This window comes from Gopherus evgoodei, unplaced genomic scaffold (genome assembly GCF_007399415.2).
Source record: "Gopherus evgoodei ecotype Sinaloan lineage unplaced genomic scaffold, rGopEvg1_v1.p scaffold_60_arrow_ctg1, whole genome shotgun sequence".
NCBI classification, from domain to species: domain Eukaryota; kingdom Metazoa; phylum Chordata; order Testudines; family Testudinidae; genus Gopherus; species Gopherus evgoodei.
The window spans coordinates 740,908-761,106 of record NW_022060081.1 but is presented as its reverse complement, the minus strand read 5'-3'; the positions used below and the strand labels follow the sequence as shown (position 1 = coordinate 761,106).

Here is a 20,199-nt window from a genome sequence, read left to right as displayed (position 1 = left end):
CCCCATCCATTACCAAAAGGTCTTTCCCCACCTCCTATCAGCCCACGACCCCAGCCTCCATCACCCACACCTCACATTTTCAAACAAGCACCTTCCTGCTTTCCCCCTCACTTGGGAGCTGCTTCCCAGAGATGCTCAAACCTCCCTCCTCATCGTCCTTCAGACTCTCCTTTGCCACGGTGCCTCCGGGAAGCTGGCCGACAAAAAGGCTAACAGTGTTCTGAGACCTCAGCCTGTCCTGCCGAGTAGTGCTGCCTCCTTCTCCCCTTGCACTTCTCCCTCTGTCTGTCTGTCTGTTTCCAGCTCTGGTTGCTTGGCTTGCACAGGAAGCTGCCAGGTGCAGGGACATCTTTTCTTTCTGTTTGTACAGCCCCTAGCACAACGGGTCCCGGTCCATAATTTGGACTCCTACATGCCATGGCTACAAAAGGTTCAGAAAAGGTCAACTAAAATGATTAGGGGTTGGAGCAGGTCCCATATGAGGAGAGATTAAAGAGGCTAGGACTCTTCCACTTGGAAAAGAGGAGACCAAGGGGGGATATGACAGAGGTCTATAAAATCATGAGTGATGTGGAGAAAGTGAATAAGGAAAAGTTATTTACTTGTTCCCATAATACAAGAACTAGGGGTCACCAAATGAAATTAATAGGCAGCAGGTTTAAAACAAAGAAAAGGAAGTTCTTCACATGGTGCACAGTTAACTTGTGGAACTCCTTGCCTGAGGAGGTTGTGAAGGCTGGGACTGTAAAAGGGTTTAAAAGAGAACTGGATAAATTAATGTAATGGAGGTTAAGTCCATGAATGGCTATTAGCCAGGATGGGTAAGGAATGGTGTCCCTAGCTTCTGTTTGTCAGAGGGTGGGGATGGATGGCAGGAGAGAGATCACTTGATCATTGCCTGTCAGGTTCACTCTCTCTGGAGCACCTGGCATTGGCCACTGTCGGTAGAGAGGAAACTGGGCTGGATGGACCTTTGGTCTGACCTGGTACGGCCGTTCTTACATTCTAATACAGTAAAGGACGTTTTGCCCTGCCCAAGTGGTGTCAGAGGCATTTGTGTGACTAAGAATCAGGCCCCCTCCTTCTCCTGGAGATGCCACGGGGTGGTTAGTAGCCAGGCACAAGGGCCCGTTGCCACTGAAAAGGCATCGGCTAAACCGTGGCCATCCAGCCCCACGAAGCCCCATGGCAAGGAGGGTTTGGTGAGCGAGCAGGAGGTTAACGAGCCAGCCGCCAATGGCATAAAACCCAAGGATGTCGTACGGTGTGATCTTTATCCAGCTTGCTCTGAACGCGGAGAAGAGCTCACACTGCCCAGCTGGGATTTCCAACAGAGTCGCAGGGAGGGACCCCACGCAGGGAATTACAAGGGGATTTGGGTGCATTGGAAAATCCCATCACAGAAACCCAGCAGCTGGCCCTCTGGCAGCCCCTTACAAAACTCTGCCTCCAACCCCCAAACTCCTCCCCCACAGAAGTCACCCAGCCAGGGGCTCCGTGGCCCAAAGATTTAAGGGGGGCCCCGTGCCAGGTGTGGCCGCTCCTGGGCAGCGCTGGACCGACTGGGGTGCTGGTTCCAAGCCTGGGCAGCCTCCAGAGGCACCAAGCACAGTGGGAAACGGGCCGGGGGACAGCCGCTGTGATAAGATTCTCTGGCCAGGTCCCAGCTGGCTCTTTATGGGCACGCTGAGCATTGCTCCTTCGGGGAGAGGAGAGGTCCAGGGGCTCGGAGAGATGGGAGCCCTCCGGGGCCACGGGGGTTGGGATGTCGGAGGCTAGAGAAACCCGTTTTCTCATTCCCAGGGGGACACTCTCCGTCTCCCCACCCCCTTGTCTCAAGAACACTGTCTGAGCAGGGATCCTTGCACCCAGAAGTAAGGGAGGACCCTCTCCCCATGGAAAGAGGCCGGAGGGAGGGAGAACAACAGGGACTTCCAATCAGCATCCAAAAATGCCACCTCCCCCACTTCGTAATATAGGGAAACCCCTATCCTCTGTATGGTCTCACTCGAGATCAAACGGATGCCAGTGGTGGAGAAACCATAGTATACATTACACTGTCCCCTACACCCGTGTATCCCCATAGCCCAGATCCCCTCCTCAGGGCGAGGGCTGATCCGTCCCTTCCTCCTCACAGACTCTCTGGCCACCCCCACAGCCCAGTACTTCCCATTCCCCACCTCCACCTCCCAGTAATGTCGCCCCGAGGTGAACCCCTCAGAGCCCAGCACACAGTGACTTGTGTCGAATCTCTCCGGCGTGTCAGGCAGGTCCTGCAACGTGTCTGCTCGTCTCACACTTTTCCTGTCCTCAGACACGAGGAGGATGGGATGGGCCGTGTCTGGATCCAGAGTCACGTTCGCTGAGGGAGGGGGGGAGAAAAGCGGAGGGTTAGGGCAGAGCCCAGCCCTGGGGGAGGCTGGGACCCTTCCTCACACTCCCTGGCAGCCCTGGACTGGCTGGGACACTCCTGGATCCCAGGGAGCTCCCGGGCACCTGACTGATTCCTCTGTCTCACACCCAGACACAGAACGGGAGAGACATGGAGGAGAGAGACTGAATCTGCAGGTAGGGGAGCTGAGGATGAGGCTGGACACTGATTTAACCCCCCTAGGGACCCTCTCCCCCAGCTGGTCCTTTCTTCCTTGTCCTGGGAGAAGAGGGGAGGACAGGGCACTGGGGGAACTGCTCCAGACCCGAGAGTAAGGTCAATATCCTGGGAGGTAGCCCCTCGCCCAGCCCAAGAGAAGGGAGCCGCATGAAGGGAGAGCTCAGAAAGACCCCAGCCCAAGGGGAAGGGAGGATGCTGTAGAAGGACCCTCACTCCATTCTTTCATCTTGATTTAATACACAACAGGCCCAGGAACCCCAGGGCAGAGTTAAGGGTGTCCGGATGCCGGAGAGCGAAAACATTTCTGTTCCTCATCGTGAGCACGCACCGAGCAACGAGGCCAGTGTCAGGATTGTTTGTCTGATGTCAGCTTGGGATCTCCTCAAGGCAGGACGCGTTTATTGTTAGCCAGGGTGCGTCTGACTTGTTACTTTATCGACATGTTTAGGAAGATGTTCCCGTGAGAATTTGCTCTTAATATCAAGAAAATCTCCTCTCAGAATCTCACTCCCTCGGTGTGATCTGACTGGTTCTCCCCTGTTTTTACTCCAGTTCAGATGGCAAAGTGTCCACGGGAGAGGAGGATAAAAGAGGTCAGATTTCATGCTGTTGTGTTTGTAACCACATCCCCACTCTGAACCGACTTATCATCACAACAAATCCCGAAGGGAAGTGGTCACCTTACAGATTAAACTCCATCCACATCAACCCCTAGCTAAATCTTTAACGTGGCGCAGCCTGATAGTCACCTTACATCCACCCGTGGTGATCTGATCACACCAGGTTAGTATCCAGGCTTGTTGGTCAGCCTGGGATAGAATTTGGAGTTTGGCTTTTCGATACTCTTATCTCTTAAACTAAGGAGGTCAAGCAACCGGTCAGGAGGGGCAAGGGGGATGGGGGCGAGGCGTAAGAAACACTACAAGCCAAAGAAAAGCCTCGCACAACCTCGCTTCTTACCCCTCCCATGGGGTACAGAAGAGGTAGGATGAAGACCCCAGACTAATGACTGCCCAAAATGGAACATGACCCTATGTTGTAAGGGGTGAGACTAGGGGCGTGCAGTGCAGGTATATCTGGGCCTGCTAAGGAGGAGGAGGTGGGAATGGGGACATAGACAAAGGCTCTGCGGCGTCCCAGCTGGCCCCCTGTGCTGGCTCCCCTGCCCCCCCCAGCCTCCTGGCACTACGGATACACTTGCTTAAAACTAACCCCAATAAACATCACATTGCCTGCACTTTGGACTTCTGCTTTCTGTCTGCGTGACAGGAACCAGGGAAGGGGGGTGAAGGGAAAGCTCTCCAAAGCGCCACTCAAACTTTTGGTGCCCCTGTGATCACCGGCCGCGTAGCAGCATTCTGTGGGAAACAGGCTTTGGGATTCCTTGATATTCCAGTTTAACAACGGACCCCTCCCTAGAAAGCCGCCAAAACCAAATCAGTGCTGCTGGGGATGATTATTGGATTCGGCTTTAACGATCCTGGAATACTTGACTGACATAATTGTGGTAATTAAACCAAACACACACAGATCTTTAATAAAACTTAATTGCAGACTCACGTGGGCTGAGATAGCTCAGTGGTTTGTGCATCGGCCTGCTAAACGCAGGGTTGTGAGCTCAATCCTTTAGGGATCTGAGACCAAAGTCTGTCTGGGGATTGGTCCTGCTTTGAGCAGGAGGTTGGACTAGATACCTCCCGAGGCCCCTTCCAACCCTGATCTATGATTTAAGGTGTTTGGGAGCTGGTCAATGACAATGTTTCTGATGATCAGTGCGTGTTTGACTTGTGTGTTAGAAAATAGAAAATTTGGAGCTATACCTATCTCATAGAGCTGGAAAGGACCCTAAAAGGTCATTGAGTCCAGCCCCCTGCCTTCACTAACAGGACCAAGTACTGATTTTGCTCCAGATCCCTAAGTGGCCCCCTCAACGATTGAACCCACAACCCTGGATTTAGCAGGCCAATGCTCAAACCACTGAGCTATCCATCCCCCCAGGTTACTTTAACAAAGATGTTTTCATGTGTGATTTTTTTCTTAATTTAAATATAACCACCACTACGTGAACCCTCACCCTTTGTATACGACAACAACCTCTTTCAAAAGCCCCTGTCCATTTCCGGTGGCAGAGTGTCTGGAGGGAATAACAGGATACATTAGATGAGATTTCATTCTGTCACATTTACAATGGCATTACCACTATTAGCTGACATCATAATGTTTTTATTATGACAGGTGTGCACACACACAGACACAGATGTCTTTCTAAAGAGGCCAGATAAAAATTAATGGAAAGTCTTGCACGTGTATTTCCTTTCATTCAGCCATCTCAAAGCTGCAGAACCAACAGCCACCAAACATCACAACCACCTTGAGAAATATTATTTGTACAAGAGCATAACCACCACCGCACTGGGTCAGACCAACAGTCCAGCTAGCCCAGTATCTTGTCTTCTGACAGTGGCCCGCATCAGATGGTTTTGCCCACTGGAGATTTAGGGACACCCAGAGCATGGGGTTGCATTCGTGACCATCTTGGCTCATAGCCACTGATGGATCTATCCTCCATGAAATTATCTAATTCCATTTTCGAGCCAGTTATACTTTTGGCCTTCACGAGGAATAGCACGGGTTGACTGTGCGTTGTGTGAAGAAATACTTCCTTTCACTTGTTTTCAACCCGCCGCCTATTTATTTCACTGGGTGCCCCCCCTCATGCCTTCTTGTGTTATGTGAAGGGGTAAAAAGCACTTCCCTGTTCACTTTCTCCACACCACTCAGGATTTTCTAGACCTCTGTCACATCCCCCCTTAGTGGTCTCTTTTCTAAACTCCCCAGTCCGTTTTTTAAACCTGTGTTCATACAGAAGCTGTTCCATACCCGTCACCATGTCTGCTGCTCTCTCCCAGTTCCAATATCTCTTTTTTGAGATGGGGAGACCAGAACTGCAGGCAGTATTCAAGGTGTGGGCGGGCCATGGATTTACAGAGAGGCGATGTGATATTGTCTGTCTTGTTATCTACTCCTTTCCTAGGGATTCCCAACATTCTCTGCGCCTTTTTGACTGTCGCAGCCCCTGGAGCAGATGTTTTCGGAGAACTATCCAGGACGACTCTAAGGCGCTGACAGAGCGGGGTCCACACTGGCACTTTTGCCACTGAAACTTATGTCAGTCGGGGGGGGGGGGTGTTAAGGGCTTATTTTTTCACCCTTTTACTGTTTGACTTCTTTTTGCGTGAACAGAGAGCCACAATACCTGTAGTTTGAAGGTGCAAACAATTTGATGTTTATGGGAGTGAACTTTTAGCAAGTTTAAATTCAAGGTTTTTTTATTTTTGAATTATAAAACTTACTTTGTTTGCCCCTAATTTATATAGTAATATTTTTAGCTATATCGTAACCAATTATTTTACTGACATTTAAACAATCCTAACATACTGTAACTTTTTTTAAACCAGTTATATTCCACTACCCTAACTAATTTACACCTAGCAACATTAATTACACAGCAGACAGAAGCAGACTGATTAACAAGGTAAAAGTGGTGGCCATAAAGATAAAATAATACAGATATGAGGGTTTCACAACCACAACCATTGATAAGGGATTTCTTGCCAGACAGGATGCTTTCCAACTAAGTTTTCTTTAACCATCTTAAGATCTGTATCTGGCGGTGATGGGCACTATCCGGACAGGATCATCTTCCTAACAGCCCAATAGCACCTTATTTCAGTGTGACTGGTTTGGAATGTGAGGATGTGACCCTTCGCTTCCCAGCTTATGGCTGCCCCTGCTGCTTAGCCAAAGGCCTTCACCTAAGAACAAGGCCTCAGACTATCCTAGTGTGAGAAGGGCCATACACAGGCAGACTGTGATTTTGATTCTTTGGTTTTATACCCTGTAACTAGCTAAGTGATAAAAATACACCTAAGTTCTTAAGGTATAGGCTTTACAGGCTATATCCTATTTATGACTATCTATATCCTAACAGGGGGGTGTTTTGCAATCACATCCTTGACCGACAAAAGTGGTAATGTAGACACAACCTAAGGTCTCTTTCTTGAGTGCTAACAGTTCATTTAGACACCATGATTTTGTGTGTATAGTTGGGATTATTTTTCCCCAACATGCATGACTTTGCAATTGGGTATCAGCTGCCATAGTCTTGCCCAATCATCCAGTTCCAAGAGATCCCTTTAACTCTTCCCAGCAGTTTTTGGACTGAACGATTTTGAGTTATTTTGTAGCATCTTTCTCCAACATGAAAAGCCTCTTTGGACAGAGGCAGCTCGCAGCAACAGGCTGAAACACCACTTCCGGGAATCTGCTGAGAGTGGGTTCTCGATTCACAATGCCAGGGGGGTTGCTCTGGTTTATCAGCCACAGCACATTCCCATCAGCCACCTGGGTCACGGGAAAGCTGGGGGAAAAGCAACCCACTGGGATACTCTACACAGCATCATCCATTCAGCGCGTGAGCACGAGGCTCCAGCTGCCCCAGAGAGCTTAAGCCGTTATGGCCTAGAACATTTTTAATATTGTTTCTCCAGGAGCTAATGTGTGTCAGGCACTAGCGGGGGGGGGGAAGGGCAGCCAAACCCTTCGGGGTCTGATCAGAGCCATGACTGGACTCCCCAGGTGCCCGCAAAAAATCAGTCACATAATCCCTCCACTTCCAGAAACACTTTTCTGGGGAGGGGCGATAGCTTGGGAACCCCTTGGTCAAATGACCCCTAACGTGGTGACGGCCACAGCCCTCGCCCCAGGAGGCCCAGCGGATTTCAGGGCAATCCAAGGGTGGGGGCCGAGGTTCGAGCACTAGGAAATGTCGTAGGAGCTTCTCAATTGTACCCACACTGGTGCTGGCACCAACCCTGGAAGTTGCCAGCTCTCTGGCCGGCTGGAGGTTTCTCTGTGCCGCAGCCTGTCTGGACTGAGGGCAGCAGACGTCTGTAGTCGACCCCTCCCAGCACTGGGTGATTTGGGTGAGACACAAATTGCACCCACAGCCTAGAGGGGCAGGTTGTGTGAAATGCACCAGAGCGATGGGGCAGGTAGCGTCACCCTGGAGACTCCTCCCGGGTTCCCTGCGCAGGGTAAATCCGGCTTTCCTGAGCCCCCGTCTGCAGCACCCACTGGCCGCGTCCCCTTCCTGGCACGGACTCCTGCTGTTTGCTGGGAGCCGGGAGCCCCTGGGAGAGTCACGGCCCTGGAGTCTGTGGGGAAAATGGACCAAGCTGGATGGGTCAAAACTCCTGAGTCAGCTGCCAGAATTCAGGAAAATGATCCCCCAAATCATGTGGGGTTTTTAAAGAGTCTGTTGTGGGGTTGGTGTCTGATCCTCCAGTGGGTGGGTGAGAATTAGCTGCCCCTCACCCCCATGCAGTGAGTAAAGTGATTTTTGTCTCTTTGCACAAGCTCCCCTCAGTCCTCTGCCGGTCCCCCCACCCAGACATTTATCTGGCCCCCACCCCCAAATCAATCCTCACCCCTCCCCCATCAGTTCTGCCTCCACATCTGATGGGAGACTCCAATCCTGCCCCCCACATCTGCCAAACACTCCCCATCTGCTCCTACCGACCCTCCCAGCCTCACCTCTGCTCCTCCGGCAGCTCCTGGGGGGCCCCCCCACAGATCCGGGGGGTACAGTGGGGGCTCCGCTCTCCTCCCAGCCGGGTGCGGTGGGGCCGGACGCAGCCAGCTGCTCACACGGGGGTGGAGGAGGAAACAGCTGATCTGACTCACGTGGGGTCAGACACAATCCGGTTCCGCTCCGGATTGGCTACTTTGCCCGGACTCCGGAGCAGCCTCAGTAGCAGCAGCTGATGCCCCACCCCTCCAATCCGTTCCCTGGGGGTAAAACAGGGGCGGAGGGGGGCAGGAGTGGGGGTCAGCAAGGAGGAGGCGCTGCCAGACAGCAGTATGGGGGGACGACCCCCAGGAAGGGCGGGGGGAGTCCCCACAAATGGGGTGAGGAGGAGTCACCTGCTGTGGTCCCCAACATAGGGCGTGGGTGGCTTTGGGGTCCTGGTTTGGTTCCGTCCCGACCACAGCATCTTGTCTACACTAGGGCCCTACAACGAGGGCGAGAAACCCCCCTAGTCCCGGGGCAGCATCTCACCCTGCAGGGCTCAGCTGGGGACTCCCCGGTGTCCTGGGTCCCACCCAGCAGCCGAGGGCCCACGGGCTGGACAGGAAAACGCCGAGGGGTGGGGCGGGGTGGGGCGCCGTGCCAGTAAGAGATTCAGAGCCAGTGCCCTGTACCCAGAAAGACACAGGAGGAGCAGAACATGGAGCGCTGGGCGACCCCACTAGGGTGACCAGATGTCCTGATTTTATAGGGACAGTCCTGATTTTTGGAGCTTTTTCTTACATAGGCACCTATGACCCCCGCCCCCGTCCTGATTTTTCACACTTGCTGTGCAGTCGCCCAAGACCCCATGGCAGTCCCTCACCCCACTCCTGCTCTGTCCCCAGCCCTGCCCCATACTCCACCCCTTCCCCCAAGGCCCCACCTCTTCCTGCCCAGTTCCACCCCCTCCCTTGAGTGTGGGAGGGAGGGGCAGGAGCTGATTGATGGGGCTGGCCAGGGGGAGTGGTGTATGGGGGGGGGGGGCAGGCTGGCTGCTGGTGGATGCTAAATACCTGCTTACAGAGTGGGTGCCTCTCTAAGCAGGGAGTGTGAACCACCTCAAAGAGAAGCCAATAATCCAGCAGAATCCAGAAAAGCAGAAAATCCCTCCCCCCCCACCCCCCAGTTAGCTAGTAGACCCACCCAGGTTGTAATGCTTGCTGTGCTTCGCAGTCCTGGGGGGCTGTCTGCAGACCCAGGCAGACGCCGGCTGTTCATATTGCCACGAATCTCTTTCTCGCCATGGAAGGGGAGCGAGATTTGAAACCAGCCACACGACCGTACTGGGGGGTGGGGGGTTACACAAGAGCCCAGCCTTGGCCCAGAACAACCCGTGTGTGGGTCCAAGCTGGAACTCCGGGGGACAGTGGGAATGTTTTTGCACACATTGTCACAGAGAAGTCGTCTTTTGACATCTGAATGTTTTGATCCGCTCAAATCAGAGCCCCAGTGAGTGGGAATTAGGGATGAATGCTGACAAGGTTTCTGAATTCCACTTGCACTGCTACCTTCCAGTCAAATCAAGGATTGAAATCAATGAAGCTTGGAGCTTAAGTAGAAGTTAGATGTTCATTAGGTTGTGAAGGCCGAAACTCTAACGGGGTTCAAAAGAGTTAGCTAAGTTCCTCAGGCTAAGTCCACCAATGGTTATTAGCCCAACCCCATGGTCTGGGTGTCCCTAAAGTGCCTGATGCTGGGTGTGGACGCCAGGGGATGGATCACTAGATGATTAACCTGTTCTGTTCATTCCCTCTGGGGCAATGCTGGGTGTGGACGCCAGGGGATGGATCACTAGGTGATTAACCTGTTCTGTTTATTCCCTCTGGGGCACTGGCCACGGTGGGAAGCCGGGATACTGGGTTAGCTGGACCATTGGTCTGAGGCAATCTGGCCATTCTTATGTTCAGTAAAAATGACAGTAGACTTTTGCCTCTGAGAAGGATTTAATAGGCGATTGTATACGGCCCTCAGTGAATATTTGGGCACCAAGTTCCACACACAAGCAGTGACGTGCGAAAAAGCACCAAGGGCTGGATTGAGAGGCAAAATAAGAGTGGAGAAAGGCAGCCCACACAGGTGCCTCAGATACAAATGACGTTTTGACACCGGGCCAGGAAATCAGTTAGTATCTAGGTCTATTTGTTAGCCTGGGGTAGAATTTGGGGTTTGACTTTTTGATACTCTGACGCTAAGATATATAAACCAGGGAAAAAGACACTGCGATGTTGCTTCCGCCTAGTCAGCGGGATTTTTCCGGACAAAGGGAACAGGTAAGAACAGTCAAAGTGTTACTCAGAGCGCACTTTACGATTGCGTCAGCCCCTAGCTCACAGCCAGGTCAAGCAACCAGTTGGGAGGGGCAAAGGGGCTTGGGGAGGGAAGGTATCAAACACGTAGGGTGACCAGATGTCCTGATTTTGGGGTCTTTCTCTTATATGGGCTCCTATTTCCCCCCAACCCCATCCTGATTTTTCCCACTTCCTGTCTGGTCACCCTAAAAACACCGGAAGACCAAAGAAATGCCCATCCCTGACTGCAATCCTTACCCGTCCCATGGGGTACAAAAGGTGTGGGATGAAGACCCCAGGCCCAAAATGGAACATGGCCCTAAGCTGTCAGGGGCGGGACTAGGGGCCTGCATTGCAGGTGTATTTGGGCCTGCAAAGGAGGAGGAGGAGGTGGGAACTGGGGAATGAGAAATGAGACTGGGGAACAAGGACACAGCAGGCCCTGTAGCGTCAGAGCTGGGAAGAGGGATACGGGGTAAACGCTCTGCGGCGTCAGAGCCGGGCAGGGATACAGGGTAAATGCTCTGCGGGGTCAGAACCAGGCAGGGATACGGGGTAAACGCTCTGTGGGGTCAGAGCCGGGCAGGGATATGGGGTAAACGCTCTGTGGGGTCAGAGCCAGGAGAGGATACGGGGTAAACGCTGTGGGGTCAGAGCTGGGCGGGGATACAGGGTAAACGCTCTGTGGTGTCAGAGCCGGGCAGGGATACGGGGTAAACACTCTGCGGGGTCAGAGCTGGGCAGGGATACGGGGTAAACGCTCTGCGGGGTCAGAGCTGGGAAGGGATACGGGGTAAACGCTCTGCGGGGTCAGAGCCGGGCGGGGATACGGGGTAAATGCTCTGCGGGGTCAGAGCCGGGCAGGGATACGGGGTAAACGCTCTGCGGGGTCAGAGCCGGGCGGGGATATGGGTAAATGCTCTGCGGGGTCAGAGCTGGGCGGGGAACACTGGGGAACAGACTATCAGTGTATAGAGATAAGCCCAGCTGGTGTGAAGGGCTTTGGGATATGCCTGCTTGGAAACTAACCCCAATGAACAAGGCCTTCTCCGGGGCTGCCCAGAGCAGGGCCGGTGCAACCATTTAGGTGACCTAGGCGGTTGCCTAGGGTGCTAGGATTTGGGGGGCGCCATTTTCTTTGGCAACAACCGCAGTGGCCGGATCTTTGGCTGTCCCGGTCACCGCCGGCGTTCAGGCGGAGGGAACTGGGGCAGGGGAGCATGGGGAGGGCAGCCTGCAGCAAGTGGGGGGGGGCCCGCACGCAGGGGACCTCCCCGCCCCAGCGCACTCCTGCCCCGCGTCCTCCCCGAGCGCGCCGGGGCTACTTCCCTTCTCCTGCCTACCAGGCTTGCGGCGCCAATCAGCTTAGGCACCGCAAGCCTGGGGGGTGAGAGAAGTGAAGCGGCCATGGCGTGTTCGGGGAGGAGGCAGGGCAGGGCTGAGCTGGGGCGGGGTGGGGAGCTGCCGCAAGGGGGGCACCTCAGGGTGGGGGGGGAAGCTGCCGCATGGGGGGTTCCTCAGGGTTGGGGCTGGGGAGCTGCCGCAAGGGGGGGGCCTCGGGGTGGGGAGCTGCCGCATGGGGGGTGCCTCAGGGCGGAGCTGCCGCATGGGGGGTGCCTCAGGGTTGGGGTTGGGGAGCTGCAGCAAGGGGTGCCTCAGGGCGGAAGGTGGGGGCTGGGGAGCTGCTGCAAGGGGGGCACCTCAGGGCGGAGTGGGGGAGCTGCCATGGGCAGGGGGAGCACCTCAGGGCAGCTGCACGGGGGGGGCGCAAGGTGGAAGTTTTGCCTAGGGAATGAAACAGCCTTGCACCGGCCCTGGCCCGGGGGGAGCAAGTGGGGGAATTTGCCCCGGGCCCCACAGGGCCCCCCAGGAGAATATACTATTCTATAGTATTGCAACTTTTTTATGGAAGGGGCCCCCCAAATTGCTTTGCCCCAGGCCCCCCGAATCCTCTGGGAGGCCCTGGCATTCTCCAGGCTTTGGTCCCTTTGCTGCTCGCTGGCTGCTGACAAGCACCAGGGACTGGGAGGGTGGCGGGAAAAGCCCCCTAATAATCTGTCTGATTGGAAGTCACCTGGGCCCACAGACTCAGCTAAATACGAAGAAAAGTTTAGAATTAAAAATTCCACCTGAAAAGTCCCAGTGAAAATCAGGGGACGCGCTAGACTAGAAACAAGCGGCCACCAGCAGCTCCTGATTTGCGCGTATTTTCAGCGAGTGTTTGCTAGGAAAACACATTGAATCGCAGCGGCTTTGCTCTGCGCGCATCAGGGAAAACCGAGCCCAGGTCTGGGGTGCTCCTGCCCGGCCCGGGGAGGTCGGACTCTGCCCCCAGCCCTGCACAGGCCGGGCCGGGCCGGGGGGATCGCTAGGACCCAGCAGCAGCTGGCCGGGGCACCGGCCCGGCGGCAGGAAGTGATTCGCAGTCGCTCCGCAGTGACTCCGGAGCCCGGGCTGCGGCCCGGAGAGGGGAAGCTCCAGCCGGGGGGGCACCGCTGGGAGGGAAGGTGAGAGAGACCCGCCCCCCACACACACTCGGGCTGCGGGGGGGAGAGAGGCAGAGCCCCTAGCTCCCGGGGGGGGGCACCGCTGGGAGGGAAGTGAGGGAGACCCGCCCCCCCACACCCGGGCTGAAGGGGGGAGAGGGGAAGAGCCTCCAGCTCCCGGGGGGGGCACCGCTGGGAGGGAAGTGAGGGAGACCCGTCCCCCCACCCGGGCTGCGGAGGGGAGAGGGGCAGAGCCTCCAGCTCCCGGGAGAGGGGGACACCGCTTCGAGGGAAGTGAGGGAGACCCGCCCCCCCCCACACCCGGGCTGCGGGGGGGAGAGGTGAAGAGCCTCCAGCTCCCGGGGGGGGGCACCGCTTCGAGGGAAGTGAGGGAGACCCGCCCCCCCCACCCGGGCTGCGTGGGGGAGAGGGGCAGAGCCTCCAGCTCCCGGGGGGGGGCACCGCTGGGAGGGAAGGTGAGGGAGACCCGCCCCCCCCACCCGGGCTGCGGGGGGGAGAGGGGCAGAGCCTCCAGCTCCCGGGGGGGGGCACCGCTGGGAGGGAAGTGAGGGAGACCCGCCCCCCACAGCCAGGCTGCGGGGGGGGGGGTGGGATTGGCCCCGGGCTGCTTCCAGCGGAGCTGGCTGCAAATCTTGGACCGTGCCCAGCGGGGGGGACCGCCAGCTCCTGGGGGGGCCTGTGAGGGGAACGGGGTGGGAGAGGTGAGGCTGGGATCGGGGGAAGATGTGAGGTGTGGGGAGCGGGGGGGGGCTGGAATAGGGGGAGATGGGGGGCTGTGAGGAGAAGGGGTGATGGGGAGGGGAGGCTGGGATCGGGGGAAGAGGGGAGGGGTGGGGGGAGGCTGGAATAGGGGGAGATGTGGGAGGCTGTGAGGGGAAGGGGTGATGGAGGAGGGGAGGCTGGGATCAGGGGAAGATGTGTGGAGGAGGGGAGGCTGGAATAGGGGGAGATGTGGGAGGCTGTGAGGGAAAGGGGTGATGGAGGAGGGGAGGCTGGGATCGGGGGAAGAGGGGAAGGGTGGGGGGGAGGCTGGAATAGGGGGAGATGTGGGAGGCTGTGAGGGGAAGGGGTGATGGAGGAGGGGAGGCTGGGATCAGGGGAAGATGTGAGGGGAGGGGTGGGAGGGAGGCTGGAATAGGGGGAGATGTGGGAGGCTGTGAGGGGAAGGGGTGATGGAGGAGGGGAGGCTGGGATCAGGGGAAGAGGGGAGGGGTGGGAGGGAGGCTGGAATAGGGGGAGATGTGGGAGGCTGTGAGGGGAAGGGAGGCTGGGATGGGGGAAGATGTGAAGGGGGAGCTGTTGGGGAGCTGTGAGGCGAAGGGTGATGGGGAGGGGAGGCTGGAATCAGGGGAAGGTGAGGGGGCTGTAAGGAGAGGGGGGCTGGGATGGGGGAGATGTGGGGGGGCTGGAGGCACAATGGGAGAACAAGGAGACGCTGGCTGGGGACGGGAGAGAGGGAGGGAGGGATAAGGGGAAGGGGTCGGGAGAGATACAGGGGCAGCTCCCTCACTCCACAGTGTCCCACCCAGCAGCCACTGGGGATTCCTCCCTGCCCCCAAAATGGTACAATAAGCATTGCAAGTGGGGTGGGGGGAGCAGGGGGTTCCCCTGCAGGGCTGAGAATTTGCACAGCAAAAATCCACCCTCCGCCTCCCCTCCTGCACTCTGCTCCCAAGTTAATACTTTGTTTCCAGACAATCCCGTTATTTGGGGCTCTGACTCCTGGGCTGACCAGGTGCTGCTCTGATTTCTGTGGAGGATTCGGTGTCACTCCAGAGTCACCTCTAGCCCTGGCCAGCAAGGGGTGGAATTGGGGGTTGGTTCAGTTCAGGTTCAGTGTTCGGTTCTGGTTTAAGACACCCCAAAACAGTTTGGTTGCCAGGCAGTGCCGGGGGATGGGTAGGAGCAGCTTCCTTCGGTGGGGAACCGAATTTGGGACCTGTGTCAAGTGGGACATTTGGAAGGAGGAGCTGCCCCGGGGGCTGGGTGGGAGGAGGCCCGTCTAGGGGGGAGAAAAGTTGGGGAACAAGTTCCTTTTTCCTTGGGATTGAAGAGTTATCGTCAACTTCTGGGACCGGGAGCCCCCCACTTCTTCTCTCCCACCTCCCTCTCTGCTCCTAGGGGCTGTCTCCTCTTCTCCTTCTACTGGGGCCATCGCCTGCCTGGGTCCTATTGCTCATGAAGGAGAGAGCAGAGACGGGTTCATTTTATCTGATCACATACTGAGCTTAAAAACAGCTGAAACGTTATGGTGACCGATGACCTGTTTCCCCCCCAGTTCAGTTCAGATTCAGCGTCACTGAGTGAGAGAGAAATTATGGATGGAGTCTGGCTGCAGCTCAGTGTAAAAATACCAGTTCAGACTGGTTCTGGTTCGGTTCTGGTGCGAGTCCGGGCGGGCACGTTAAATCTGCAGCTGCTGCACTGCCCCGGGGGCTGCTGGGATGGAGTTTGTCTCTCTCTACTCCTAGAGTTGAGTTTTCTGGGTCAGACTCTGCTGCCTCCGGCATCGTGATCTGGGAGCCCAGACTGGGGAGAGACCTTCATAAATGCCCCCTCTGTGCCCAGCCCAGGTGGGGACTTTCCCCCGTGGCTGGAATTAGCCCCCCGCACCAGCCCGGAGCCGGAGCCTCCAGGTGATGGGGAGAGAACTGGGGGAAAGTGCTGGGGACAGGCAGGAAAGTGACTTTTCGGGGACCAGCTGGCAAGTTTGTACCAGAGGAGAAGGGGCTCCCCGTGTGTCTGCGGGTCCCAGAGCAGCTGCCCTCAGGGACACAGCCAGGCCCTCGCTGGAGAGCTAACGCCCCTGGGAACAGGACAGTCACTAGTTCTCCTAGGCGGAGGGGAGAGGGAAGGGTGACGCTGAAACGGGGAGCAGGAACAAGGAGGAGAGAGAAAGGTTCCCAGCTCCCAAACCTGCCCAGATCCAGCCGCTGCATCACCCCCATGGGGCAGATTGAGTGTCCTTGGAACAAGGTGAGGAGCACAGAGAGGAAAGGCCAGTGCCTGCCTCTGTCAAGTCACGGCCCTGCTGAGCCGAGGCGCTGCCTGGGGACAATAAGAACAGAGAAACGGCCACGCTGGGTCAGACCAGTAGTCTGTCTAGCCCAATATCCTATCTTCCAACAGTGGCCAATGGCCAGTGCTTCAGGGGGAATGAACAGAGCAAGGGATCATCGCGTGAACTTGTCATTCTCTCTTTGCTTCTCGCAGTCGGAGGCTAGGGACACCCAGAGCATGGGGTTGCATCCCTGCCCATCCTGGTTAATAGCCACTGATGGACCTGTTCTCCATGAATTTATCCAGTTCTTCTTTGAACCCTGTTATAGTCTTGGCCTTCACAGCGTCCCCTGGCGAGGAGTTCCACAGGTTGACTGTGCGTTGGTGTGAAGAAATATTTCCTTGTGTTTGTTTTAAACCTGCTGCCTGTTGATTTCATTGGGTGACCCTTAGTTTTTGTGTCAGGTGAAGGGGGTAAAGAACACTTCCTGGGAACAACGTCCGGGGGAATCCACCCAAGCGGCTCCTTCGATTCTGCTTTTTTTTCTAGCATTTGTCTCAGAGCCTCTGTCCCTGGGAAGGTTTAAAATGGCCTCGGTGGGTCCAGCCCTGGTGGGAGGGGCTGGGACTGTGTTGTAATGAAGGGCCAGAGGCTACAGGAGAAGCTTTTCAGTGGCTGCTGGTGGCATAAGATCTCCACCCCCGCGAGAGGCGGTAGCTGTGTCGGTGGGAGAAGCTCTCCTGAGCGACGTCAATGTGGGCCCCGCCAAAGTGACGGAGGGTTTTCCCAGGGTGGCAGAGTCCAGAGCAGGGGTCAGCAACCTTTCAGAAGTGCTGGGCCGAGGCTTCATGTATTCACTCTCATTTAAGGTTTTGCGTGCCAATCATACAGGTTAACGTTTTTAGAAGGTCTCTTTCTATAAGTCTATAATATAGAACCAAACTATTGTTGTATGTAAAGCAAATAAGGTTTTTTAAATGTTTAAGAAGCGTCATTTAAAATTAAATTAAAATGCAGAGCCCCCTGGACCGGTAGCCAGAACCCGGGCAGTGTGAGTGCCACTGAAAATCAGCTCGTGTGCTGCCTTCGGCACGTGTGCCACAGGTTGTCTACCCCGACAGGCTGAAGAATCACATCCACATTTCGCTCCAGATCGTCCCGTCTTCCAGGAGACGGGGAAGAGAAACGGCTGTGGTGTAGCCCGCTCAGGTAGGAGATTTTCAGGGAGGTGTGTGTGTGTGTGTGTGGTTTGTAGAGAGGAGGGGCAGGAAATACACGGGGCGAGGCAGGGCTGGGACATGTTCACCTTGGGCCTTGTTTTCTGAACAGGCCCATTGGGAGGGGACGACCGTCCCTCCATTTCTGAACGAGGACACGCCCCATGGACAGGGCTGGGAAAATGACCAGATTCTCGGCGCTGGAGCCTGGACCCACTAGCCAGAGGCTACTGTGGACTATGCAGGTGGTGGGATGCTTGGAGCTCTGCTTCCCATATCAGCCTGTGGCTAGGAGGTGTGTGGTGAATGAGGAGACCCTGCTGGGAGGGACCAGGGGCTCCCTTGGCTGGCTCCTCTGAGCAGGGTGGGGGTGGGATTCTGCTTCTCCGTCCCTCCTCCATCGTGACGAGTGGGATTGTGGCTGGGGCAGCAGGCTCTGAGTGGAGGAACTGATGTTGTTTCAGATACCAGTGACCTTCGAGGAGGTAGCTGTGCATTTCACCAGGGAAGAGGGGGTTCTGCTGGACCCCACTCCGAGAGCCCGCTACAGGGACACCATGCAGGAGAATAATGAGACTGTGACCTTGCTGGGTAAGGGATTCCCGTCCCCTCATTTATTAAACGCCGTTGGGTCTGCATTTCTGAATCTGGTCAGGTTCCTCCCTGCCCAGTTAAATTGTAGGGGGAGGGTCGCATTGTCCACAGCTCCAGTGCGCGTGACATTTTCATCTCCATACCCCCTCCAAGAGAACAGGGGAGTCGGAAATCTAATGGACATGCTAATTCAACCCCGTCTCCAGCTTTCAAGGGTCCAGAAGCAGAGTATTGTCCTGCTTGTATAACTTCTCCTTCACCTTCCTCCTTGGGACTAGCTTCATCCGTGGCGAGGGCTCTAGGTTCTGAAGGGTATGAAATAAGCAGGAATTTAACACCCGAACCGTGGGTGGATGTGTCCGTAAGTCCCGCAGAGCTCACAGATCTTGAGAACTCCTAGTGAGGTAATGACAACACCCCCTGCAGATCCCAAGGGGTCTGAGTTATTACAATCCCATGTAAGGTCAGGCAAAACTCAGGAAATGTCCCTCGTGATAGATACTCTGCCAAGACTCCATGCAGCTGGACCGTGCCTGATTTCACCCCCTGCGCAGGATTTCCCATTCCCAAACCTGACCTGATCGCCTGGCTGGAAGGATGGGAAGAGCCGTGCGTCCCAGATCTCCAGTGGGGACGGATAGCTCAGTGGTTTGAGCATTGGCCTGCTAAACCCAGGGTTGTGAGTTCAGTCCTTGAGGGGGGCTACTTAGGGATCTGGGGCAAAAATCAGTACTTGGTCCTGCTAGTGAAGGCAGGGGGCTGAACTCAATAACCTTTCGAGGTCCCTTCCAGTTCTAGGAGATGGGTATATCTCCTGTTAATATTATTATTTATTATTTAGGCCTCCAAGGAAAGGGGGCTCTTGAGGGGCACCCGCACACGTGAGGGGTCAGGGAAACTGACACACACAGCACCAGAGATGCTCCAAAATGTGCCGTGAGCGAGCGCTCTCAGTTCTGCCCCATCTCACCCAGGTCAGGGCTGCAGTCAGCAGGTGTCGTATCATCACGGCAAATATCAGTCCTGGCTTCCCATCCTCCCTGACTTGACTTCCCTGGCAGCGTTTGGATGGGACATGGAGGCAGAATCCATTGTCTCAGGCTTGCATCTACACTACTGCTTATGTTAGTGTCACTTTTGTCACTTGGGAGTGAATAAACCAGCCCCCTGAGTGACGTAAGTTACACCCACATAATCGCCGGTGTTGACAGCAGTATGTCAGTGGGAGAGTTTCTCCCATCGACTTAGCTGCCGTCGCTCGCCTGGGCTGGAAAAAGGCCTCGTCTACGCTACGGAGTTTTGTCGACGCACATGATGCCAATGTACAGCCACCGCTGTCATTAAACCCCTGTTGCAAGTCCACACTATGCTCCTTGTGTTGGCAGAGCCCATCCCCGCTAGCTGCTCTTGCACCGACACAGAGAGCAGAGCACTGTGGGTCGCGATCCCACAGTGCAGCTGGCCGCAGGGTGCTTTGGGAAGGGCTTGCAGTGCCTCGTGGGGCAGGTGGAGCGTCACGTCATCCAGGTTTCATCCTGCTATACCAGAACCTCAGAGTTATGGAGACCTCGGGCACGGGGGTTGTTCCTAACTCTGAAACATTCGTAGCCCTGAGGAAGACGTTACGGGATGCGCCTCAGGGCAGATGGCTCGGAGCAGGGGCTCACAGCAGTGTCTGCGAACCTCAGCGTCTTCACCTCCCACCTGTAAGCGGCTGCCCCATACGTAGCGAGTAGGGGTGGGGACAGGCAGCCCAGATGTGCCTACCTTTTAAGCCGCGACGCAGGCACGGTGCAGTATTTGGTGGGGTTTTGTCTCCACTGCTGCCTGATTGCCTACTTCCGGTTCCACATGGTGTCCGGTTGACTGGTCAGTCTGTAACTCTGGCATTCGTATCTACTGTCGATTGGCAGCTGGAGCGTGGGTGTGGGGGGGTGGGAGGAGGGGAAGAGTGTGTGACAGGGAGTGTGTGTGTGTGTGTTTGTGAGAGAGGAGAGACAGAGACTGTGTGTGTGCAGGGGACGTGTGTGTGTTCCTTCCCTCCTGCTGCAGCAGCCTGCCCTGCCTGTGTCCCTAGTGCCGAGGAGAGCAGGATCTCACGTTAATGATGCTGTGATTCCCTCCGAGTTCTTCCGCAGCCTCCTCTGCCCACAAACCCAGGAGATCCCCCCTCCCCGTAGTCCAGGCAGGCGTGTGTTTGCTGCCACCCTGCTCAGCTGGGCAGTAGCTCTGCACGCTGAGGAATTTCAGCGCTTCCGGGAGCTTTGAAAGGGGAGGGATGCAGGCCCGAGTAGCTGGAAGCAGGGCAGCGGAGTTCAAAACAGTGAGCCGAGTGGTCGCGGCGGGCAT

At 55.8% G+C, this 20,199-nt stretch overlaps 1 protein-coding gene, 1 long non-coding RNA gene and 1 pseudogene across 2 annotated transcripts; 2 read left to right on the top strand and 1 right to left on the bottom strand.

Annotated features, from left to right (window-relative positions):
• Window positions 1–979: 979 nt before the first annotated feature.
• On the bottom strand, window positions 980–8,615 carry LOC115643452 (butyrophilin subfamily 3 member A3-like). The gene is made up of 3 exons (XM_030547497.1): window positions 8,597–8,615; window positions 8,207–8,347; window positions 980–2,362 (listed from the first exon to the last, which is right to left on the bottom strand). Exons 1-3 carry the CDS (start codon window positions 8,613–8,615, stop codon window positions 1,836–1,838), a joined length of 687 nt encoding a protein of 228 aa, XP_030403357.1. The 3' UTR covers window positions 980–1,835.
• A 4,266-nt stretch (window positions 8,616–12,881) lies between these two features.
• The window catches only part of LOC115643451, a 28,908-nt pseudogene continuing 21,590 nt past the window's right edge, over window positions 12,882–20,199 (top strand).
• Window positions 18,358–19,801, top strand: LOC115643488. Its single transcript, XR_003998338.1, has 3 exons — window positions 18,358–18,477; window positions 19,363–19,368; window positions 19,792–19,801. It is a non-coding gene; the product is annotated as an uncharacterized LOC115643488 (long non-coding RNA).